At 39.1% G+C, this 10,222-nt stretch overlaps 1 protein-coding gene across 6 annotated transcripts in view; it reads right to left on the bottom strand.

The window, feature by feature from the left end:
• Nucleotides 1-395: 395 nt before the first annotated feature.
• The window catches only part of SNX13 (sorting nexin 13), a 106,494-nt gene continuing 96,667 nt past the window's right edge, over nucleotides 396-10,222 (bottom strand). For 5 of the 6 annotated variants that reach the window (XM_036493665.2, XM_004582465.4, XM_058678321.1 and 2 more), the window contains 4 exons: nucleotides 8,936-9,081; nucleotides 8,617-8,685; nucleotides 6,734-6,846; nucleotides 396-3,839 (listed from right to left, as the gene is read on the bottom strand). In XM_036493665.2, the coding sequence (XP_036349558.2) occupies nucleotides 3,592-3,839; nucleotides 6,734-6,846; nucleotides 8,617-8,685; nucleotides 8,936-9,081 (576 nt within the window). In that variant the 3' untranslated portion in view covers nucleotides 396-3,591. Of the gene's footprint in view, nucleotides 3,877-6,733; nucleotides 6,847-8,616; nucleotides 8,686-8,935; nucleotides 9,082-10,222 lie in introns of all 6 variants that reach the window. The other variant, XM_058678320.1, reaches the window with a different exon arrangement.

The following is a 10,222-nucleotide window of genomic DNA, read 5'->3' as shown; positions in this document are numbered from 1 at the left end:
ATAAATACAATGGCAGGCCAGCAGTTCATCGTATCTGACATGACTGAAATGTGGTTATAGCCAGTTCCCAGAGGAAGCCAACATTGTGAATGCGTAAAATATTAGCAAAAACAGTACGTAAAAGTGAAATCAAAATCACTGAGTTACTAGTGATAGCTCTTCCTTCCTGCAAAGTTTTATACTAATAAAGAAATATGAAGTTCCCTCAACCTTGGGGTGGTGAAATAATCTACAAAGAGAAAAATCTGTATCAGTGAAAAAAATCACTCAGGTTTTCATCTATCACAGAATCTGCATTTCTTAGTTTCTAAAATGAAAACAATGAAACACACATACTAAAATCAGTATTGAACAAGATTTTCTAGAACAGCAAATACAACTGCTACTAAATAAAGTCAACAAAAATGTTTGTTAATACTTTATTAGTATTTTCTAATGGACGTAACATAACGCAAACCAAATAAAATTTTAATCTTCTCTTTTAGTTTAATAAAAATAACCGACATTCTGATTGTTTCTTCTTTGTTAAAGAAGGAAAGTATTGATAGAACAATTAGGCACACAGTTGACACTTACTGTACAATGATAAGCACAAGTGATCTTTTAACAATTATAATCCTAAAATGTGCTCTTTATATATTTCCCTTGTAGTACAGGAGCCAAGCTCCTATAAGCAAAATTTACTACTAATAAAAGAATTTTACAAGGAGTGACAAAAAAGACTTTTAAAACAAGTCCTAAATAAAAGGATGCAGCAACAACGGAATGTAAGTTGTTGGGTTAAGAAGACAGTTTGAACTACATCTCGAAACATTAAAAATTCATTTATTTTACAATTACTCAAAATACACATGCACTAAATGAAAATATTGCACAAAATTAAAATTTCAGATTGTGAAATTTATATTGTTCTTTTAAAAAAAATTGGTACACTTTATGGTAGCACTTTACTGATTTTCCCCCCCAAACACCAGCAGCACAAACATAAAATGAGTGAACTGAAATATTCAAGAAAGTTTTCACTGTTTTCTTTAAAAAAATTAAGGCTAACTAAGTGCATCCATCGGTCAATGGCACAATTGTTTTCAGCAACTATTCTGAACATCCTGATTGTAGGAAATGCTCATTTAAGTGCTATATTTAAATCATACAATCAATTTTTGGGATGAATAAACTATGATGGTTTCTAAATAGTTTATATATGTTACCTGGAGAGTCCGAAAACCCAAAGAATGATTACTTTTGAAGGTTCTTGCCTGAAGGCACCACTGACTTAAAATCACATTCAAAAATCAAATACCAGAAGCCTCTTGTTTATATTCATGTATGCAATTAATGCACTAAATGTAGTAAGTTTATTAAACGTCGTATGCTGTAACCTGACACATGGGGTAACTATTTTACACACTTCCTGACCAAGTCACTCAGGACCATCTCTAACTTTAGCACAACCATGGCTGTCTTAGATGGGACCACGCATGTGCATAAGCAGGAAGCCATTTGGACAGGCTACATCCATTTCTGCTTTTGAAATATACACTCTTTTAGACAAAAATTTCTTTTTTAAAAAAAATCCATGTATTCAAATTATTTTTGGTATAACTGCAGTTACCTTGCAGGACTTCATTGGGCAAACTCTGTATGTAACCTCACACGACCTTTCTTTCCCTGGTTTGACGGCAGTGTTCCTCATGAGGTACAGAAATGTTTTCTCACCTGTGACACGCAAGGTTCTTATGAGACTTCTGGAATACTCTGAAACTTTTTCATGCTGAACTGGGCAGGGGCATCTACAGAAATCACCGTACTTACGGCCATGCTGTGGCTTCCTACTGATATGACTCCCATGTCCGCACCGGAAGCCTGAGGAGGGGCCGGAGCAGGAAGACACACTGAGAAGAAATATTATTTCCTTCCTCCAGAGCCACAAGCTGCACTGAAAGGGATCTCATTTCTGTAATTCTGCAGACAGCAACACCTGCTAGATATATGCATACAGCACAAATGCACACCAGCACTGCCAATAAATAGGACTACCATAAAGCTCTAAAGGAAGGCTTTAATTCTGCTAACAGGATTCACTTTGAATGTAGGATCTATGTGAAAACAAGACACAAACATCTTGTTCCAATCTTAAAGCTCCCAAATAACTGGGATACCAATACTCTGTCCCTTTTTACCTTAAGCACCCAGACGTTCATTGAATACCAGGATCTTGGCTCAGTGGTCTGAAAAGTAGCTTCACTATTTTAAGATTTTAGTGTTCGATGTTTTTAAAACAGAAAGAGGTGGCACATTCAAACCCCTAATCAATGGAAGCATTAAAATTGTGCAGAAATCCTGCATAAATGGGATATGAAGACTTTCAAGATGGACAAAATGGAGAATGAGAAAACTACAGGAAGTGCAGAATCTTCGAAACTGGAAAAAATATTTTGCTTTGATGGTATAAAGCTATTTTAGGGACTTAAATGTATACACCAAGGAGTTTCACCTATTAGCTTTATTTAATAGAATCTTACATTATGCGAAATATAAATAAGAGCATATTTCTAAAAACATTAGAGTTCTGTCTTCATTATTTATTTTGATATATGTACACCATAATAGGATTCAGAATTTATATGTTTACATGACTAATAAGTTCATTAATCCTCTGATTTGCTATTTTTGCAGTCATCTAAGGCATGTCTGGATCACACAGTTTAAAATGCTCAGATTATAACTTTCAGTAGAGTACTGTTGTCTTTTCCATATTTTAGAAGGACGGATTGTATTTGGCAGTCCTTGCAACAATTTTACCCTCTCCTGGATAATCAGTAATTTGTTAAGGATAAAGCTAGTCATTTTAAACTGAAGTGACAGCCACCCCAAGCTTCTTGTTTGTACACGGAATGCCAAAAGATAAATTATAAAAAAGAGTACCATAAGAGCAAAATAGAGCCCTTAAAGCAGAAAACCGTCAATTAAAACAGAAATCTTATTCCAACAAATAAGTCAATCAAAATCTATTTTGACTGGTTTTATCTTACACTCTGTTATTTCATGTGACAAAACTGTGAGTCAGGTATCAGATGACTCCGCACTTAATGGCACTCTGTCACACTTCTGAAGATCGGTGCGTGGCTAATCAACATGTATCAAAATGCTGACACAGACCCACGAAATTCTTAGGAAAGCAAATCCCTCCACATCACACACCACAGTCTCCAACTGCTAAGCAGACAATGTATCCGTGAACCTCCGTGTTGGGCTTTCCTCGGCTCGCACACACACTCTGGCACTTTGTCGCTGCTGGGGGACGCTGACCAGCTTGAAATGGAAGAGATCATTCTTGCTTGAGATGGGGGCAGGATCCTCTCAATCAATGTTGCAAAACTCGCACCAAATCATTTCGGACAGAAACCTCTCTCGGGAGTGGCAAGATTATAGATGAGGATGAGAAGAACCACAGTATCATGGATGTATTAATAATCTACCTTGAAACACTAAGACTGGTGCAGACACAACCATGTATGAGTTAAGCCCCAGAAGATCCGTCCATACCATTAGTCCTGGACAAAACAAACACCAGCTTCACTGAATGAAGTGTCACCTTTTCTGTAAAGAAGGCGCTTGAGTAGTCTGTAGTTTTTCTTTATATTTCTGCATCTGCTTAGACCGTGAATGTAGTTTGTTGAAAAGTTCACGGAATTTGTACTGTGGAAATAAGGTTTCTAAAAAGCCTTCCAAGAAGACATAAACCATTCTCCGATTTAACTGGTGGTGCTGGAACATTTCAAAAACACGAAGAATGCCTTTCCGTGTCGTCTCAGCCCCAATAATGTGCTTCAGTTCGTCTGAAGAAACAAAGGAATGACACAAATAACTCATTGCCTAAATAAAGGAAACACGAGTCTAATTAACACTCTTCAAGTGTGCAACGTACATGGCAGAGCAACCGGTGAGTGGTGGGTACAGTTACTGGAGTTCATGCAGGTGTGCACACACGCATCCAGCCAGCCACTTACACAAGTGGACTCTGGGAGACAAGAGCTGTTCCTCAGCACTCAAGGGTACTAACCTACTCCAGCTGTCTGCCCATCTATTAAATGGGTACTTCTGATAGTCTTATCTTCAGGGTTGTAAGGATTAATTAGATACTATGGAGAGTTAACCGTACAATCGAAAATATCATACATTCTTACTATGTCTAATAACAATGAGAAGTATTATATGGAAAGAAATTAATCCATGACTGAGAATAAAGTTTATTGGAATACAGTAAAAAAAAAAAATCCAAAACAATGCTCATCTATAATCTCAAGAAACTTGCAATATAATAACAGTGTCATAAGGATACTAAGATGTGGAGACTGGCACAGTGCGGTAGCAAGCTAATCCTCCACTTACACACCAGCACCTCACCTGGTTCATGTCCCGGCTGACCTACCTCCAGTGCAGCTCCCTAATGGCCTGGGAAAGCAGCATAGGATGGCCCAAGGCCCAGAACGGCTGCACTCATGTGGACACCCGGAAGAAGCTCCTGGGTTTCAGCTTTGGATCATCCCAGTTCTGGCCACTGTTAGTGTTTGATGAGTGAACCAGCAAATTGATTTTTTTTTTCTAATAAAGAATACTAAGAAGCAGAAAGATGTCTGTAACGTGGACAATTCTAACTGGATTAAAAAGGAAAGGTTCCCTTTGAGGAAGTGACAATGGAAACATATTTTGCTTCATCAGCACTATTTTGCAAATGACTACCCTTGGAGAGAACATCAAAGAACAAGCAAGCCAGTGAGTGGAGAAACAACAAGGTGTATTTAAGCAATGGGAACATGATAGGCCTGGTGTGATGGCTCCGTGGCTAAATCCTTGTCCTGCAAAGTGCCGTGATCCCATATGGGTGCCAGTTCATGTCCCAGCTGCTCCACTTCTCATCCAGCAAACTGGTTGTGGCCTGCGAGCGCAGTGGGGAACGGTCCAAAGCCTAGGGATCCTACACCTGCATGAGACCTGGCAGAAGCTCCTGGCTGCAGATCAGCTCAGCTCTGGCCCCAGTGGCTACTTGGGGAGTGGACCAGCAGACAGGTCTTTTTTTGTCTCTCCTTCTCTCTGTAAATCCAACTTTCCAATAAAAATTATCACATCTTTAAAAAAAACTTTCTATTAAAAAATTTAAAAAATAAATAAGAACACGACAGTTTGGTTGGATTTCAGGATTGCTCTACAAGAAAATAGAGAAACGAATGAAAAGTTGGCGTGCTGGGGCTGCCTGGAGTTTCCCACAGGCAGCAGGATATCATTAAAGAACCCCGAGTACAGGACACACACATATGACCAATTTTACTTATTCATAATCAAGTCCTCGAAAGCAAAAACACTATTTTGCTGTTTATAGAAGACAGATTCTCTAAAATGCCTGCAGTTAGCAAGAGTCACAATATATTGAGAGCAAATTAGCTAAATTAGCTAAAAAGTTACATTTCACATCTACCCGCATGTCCTTCAGCCCCTCACATCGCTCTTCCACCTCCGTCAGGCCTTCCTTAACCATCCCACTGCAGCTACAGCTCAGCTGCTCTTGCCTGTTTCCTCGTCCTGCATATTACTGCTACCCAACAAACCATACTGTATTTGTTTCTGCGTCGTCCTCCACAGAATACTCCAAGGAACAGGATGTGCAAGGACTCTGGTACATGGTACACATTCAATCAATATTAAATAAAGAGCAAATCCCCTGCCCGCTGGAATCCGGCTAGAGGACTGCCAGGTTTCCTTCAGAGTAGATTAAGTTATAACCTAAGCCACTGAGTCATTCTTTTAAGCAACTATTTCTAAGATCACGCTTTATGTAACATTGCAATCTGCAGTGACATGTAACAAAATTTTGACAGAAAACATTATGACAACTGAATAATGAAAATAGTTTTCAAATAAGAAAACAATTACAGGAAGAAATATATTATCAGGAGAGAAATAAACACTATATGACCCTCGGTAATTTGTAAGTATGTCTTGTCAATTCTATTTGTGCATAACTGCTATGTGGAGAAAAGCTACCCAAGCAAGCGAAAAGAACTCATCAACCAAGGGACACAACCACCACTACTATCTTTCTATCACACAAAACTATTTTCCACCTACCAGAAAGTATCTCACTGAGAGACTACAACAGGAATCAAGAAAACCCAAGTTAGGGAAAATGCCACATCCTAAAGAAACAAATTAGGCCAAACGCCACTGTGTATATTTTCCTAGGGTTGTTTAATTAGTACAGACTAATAATATTGAATTAATCAGCTATGTTTATGTAAATAAATTCATTGAACTTGCTCTCTTAACAAATGTTCTTCCAAAACATGTATTACATTCTTTGAGTAATCCTTTCATGTGTCACACAATTATTTTAGAATTTTACTCCCCAAACACTTCAAGGTAAAGCAGTGTGAAGTGCTTAAAAGCACAAGCTGAGACAGAACTCTAATGTGACTACTTGTCCTAAAGTTTGAGGAAATGACTAACTGCTCAGAGCTGTGGCTTCTGCCCATGTTAAAGCTGTGTGGATACCACGACCTACCTTCACAAAACCATGACGTGGATTAACTAAGACCATGTAAGAAATGACCAGGTACAGAGCCTGCTATACGCAATACATGGTAGGTAGCACACAAAAGAAAGCTAAACAAGCATAATCACTGCCCAAAATTCCAACTACCAATTGGTGAGATTTTTATCAAATTTCTTTACTCACCTGGCATAATTGCAAGTAATTTCGTTTTTCCTGCTACTCGTGTTCTCATTCGAATAGCTTTATCTCTGCATGGAAGAGCCTCTGCTAAGATGCCATTTGGCCAAAACGCATCTCTATTTAAGAAGATTAAATAAATTTTGTAAACATTTTAATTTCTAATGATACAAAATAATATTACAAATTCTTACAGAAAACACAAATGGGAACAAAAAGAGGAAAAGTTTCCGCAATGTTATAAAGGCACAAAGATGTACAAAAAGCATCAACTTCATGCAGGTTTCAATTTAGCCATAAAAGGACATACATAACAAATTCTGCCTCAGATTAGTTCCCGAACTCTAAACAAGAAAGCAAAAAGAGCTGTGTGGACAACCACATCACAGCCACTTAACCGTTAACAAGGGTACATACTGACTACATGCTTCACCCAAATTCAACTTCATTAAATCTTGAATTTGCTTAATTTAAAGTCTAATAACTAATCTCCCTTATAACGAAGACAACACGAAACTCAACCACGACTTGATGCCTCAATTGGATGCAATAGTACTTTCATACACGAAACAACTCATTCTCCTTGACTTTAAGTGTATTTGATTCCCTTAATTCTTGACCCAATGACAGCCACTGAACATAACAACTAAGGTTCCATCTGGATATGATTTTGAGGGAGAGAGACTCCCTACAGCAACCACTCTTAACTTTCATGAGAAATACTGGGGAGCTTACTGTCCAGTCTATCCCCATGACTAACTAAGAGAGACTCCCTGGAGAACGGATCCAAGCATCAGGATTTCTCAAAGCTTTCTGAGTGCTCCAAAAGTATATCCAAGACTGAGAATGACAGCTCCAGTATGTGCCAGGCAGGCCATTCAACTTGCAGAATAAAGGGGAGAAACTTAGTTTCAAGTTAGAAAGACCAGGTCTCCTACTTTTCACTTAAAGGTTTCGGTCTTTCCTCCAGTCCTCATAACCAAAGAGAAACAAAAATACAGACCTTGTAAAGCAGGATGGAAATCAGGAAAGATGAAGTAAGAGCTTGGCATGCTGGCAAGCACCGAATGTCCATGACAGACAATGCCCGCCCTGCGTTCTTTCCTTCCCTTCAAGGTGCACACTGCCATGAGTTTCTATGCAATTGCTTATCACTTTTAGAGAAGAGGGTTATATTTCTGTGCTTTCCTGAAGACTGCATCTCATCTCTCACTCTGCAGAGACTGACAAAATGTAAGGCACAGGGGGCAGGGGGCTCAGTGTATTTCTGCAGAAACAGCCCATGAAGGGCTTGGCAGCGTGGCCTAGTGGCTAAGGTCCTCGCCTTGATCCCATATGGCTGCTGGTTCTAATCCCGGCAGCTCCACTTCCTCTCTGTCTTTCCTCCTCTCAGTATATCTGACCTTGTAATAAAAATAAAAAAATAAATCTTTAAAAAAAAAAAGAAACAGCCCATGAAATAGTGTGCCAGCTTCGCTTAAGCTGTATTCCTCTCAGAGGGTTAAATGCTTAACAGAAAATCAGACCACAATCAGACACATGTTTTTCAAACAGCCTTCATTTAAAATCAAGGCTAGCAAATATGATGGAAAAAACTAATCCCCAACACTACAATTATGCAGCTTCTAATCTTTCAGTCATCTTAAAGACATATTTGTTACATGCAACGAGGCCTAATTATCTTTTTTTTACACTTTTCCTATTTTGGATTCTCACTAATAGGTCCCAGAGACAAACCATTACTAGAATTATTACATTTCTTTTTGCTTACCAATGATGACTGAGCCAATGATCTGGCCGGGAAAAACAAAGTAACAGAAGGCAGGTAACGATCCCCATGACAAGCCCTGTACCACCCCACGAAGGGACTGTGTCTGAGGGAGTCATACCTGAAACGCTTTACTGAGTCAGCAACTTGCTCAGGTGAGGTCATCCAGTCAACATGGTCAACTATTTTCCTGAAAGAAAAGACATTTAAATGATAAATCTTACAATTTTAGAAGATGAATAAAACAAACCTGAGTTCCACGGAACAGGCAGCTTGACTGGGATATGAATGATCTCTGAGAGCTGTGGAATGCTTTCATAATCTTAAATGGCCCAGAAAAGCACAAACTCCACTATATAAGTTGAGCAATTCACTTCCAGAAGCAAAGGGCTAAAGGTTAAGAAAGATCAGATTCTAGTGGGGGAGTGGGGGTTAAGTACCTATTAATGGTATCACCATATGTGGCTCTGATAAGCTGTTGAAGCAGGTTTTTGATATTCCTTCGCAACCACTGGTTTCTCTCTTTTAAGTCAAATACTTCATCCATGAGAAGTAACATCACCCTAAGTGGAATGTTGTCATCCACCTGACAAAATATGGAAATAAATAAGAGGAAGTTTAAGTTATATACTTAGAATGTACGGTGACATCTGATAAATATTTGCCACTATTTATTTCTAAGTCAAATAAACAGATTACATTATGGCCTTCAAAATTTGGTATTTCATTCTAAAATTCAAAAACAAACACTTCTAAGAGTCATTTTGATGGAACACACAATTTTATGACCTACCAAGTTGAAAAAAACTTCAAGATTATAATAAAAAAAAAAATCTCAAAGTGTCTTCGTTTTTGGTTTGCGAAGGAGCTGCCAGGTTCTCAGCAGGGGCCGCAGGCGAGGCCCTGTGCACATCTGTGACACACCTGTGACACACCTCCTGCATCTGCAGCAATGGAGTCAGGCCTGACTCAGCCCCGCTTAGACCCAGCTCCTAGCTAACACTACTGGGAAGGCAGGTGTATTTAGTAAATGATGTTTGGACTCCTACATCATTCTATATACAAAAACCAACTGCAGATGAACTATAAATCTAAAAAGTGGTATGGCAAGACAAAAGGCTATTATTTTTTAAAAAGTCACAGGGCAGTATCATGTAACCTTGCAGTAGACACAGGGAGTATATAAACAAGGCAACGGAAGGCAGGAAATATTCCCAACACACTAAACAAAGAACTCACATTCACACTATGAGTCCTTCAAAAAGACAATTTGATTTTGATGCAAAAATTTTGAAAACCACGCATGCTTTTTTTTTTTTTTAAAGGCTCTTCCGTCTGATGATTCACTCCCTAAGCAGCCGCAACTGCCAGAGCTGTGCCAATCCGAAGCCAGGAGCCCGGAACCTCTTCGAGGTCTCCCACACAGGTGCAGGGACCCAAAGCTTTGGGACATCCTCGTTTGCTTTCCCAGGACACAAGCAGGGAGCTGGATGGGAAGCAGGGCTGGCAGGATTAGAACCGGCACCCATATGGGATCCCAGTGCGTGCAAGGTAAGGAAGGACTTCAGCCACGAGGCTACTGTGCTGCCTATGCATAATTTTTTTAATGATATGCACATTCCTCAAGCTTTATGAAGACCCCTCACAAAGCATTCTGAGCACATCAAAAAGAAAAACACAGCCAAGCCAACAGAAAAATAGACAGAAGGTTTGGACAAGAAACTCAA

This window comes from Ochotona princeps, chromosome 20 (genome assembly GCF_030435755.1).
Source record: "Ochotona princeps isolate mOchPri1 chromosome 20, mOchPri1.hap1, whole genome shotgun sequence".
In the NCBI taxonomy this organism is placed as follows: domain Eukaryota; kingdom Metazoa; phylum Chordata; class Mammalia; order Lagomorpha; family Ochotonidae; genus Ochotona; species Ochotona princeps.
The sequence above is the reverse complement of the archived record's forward strand: the minus strand, read 5'-3'. Positions and strand labels throughout refer to the sequence as shown.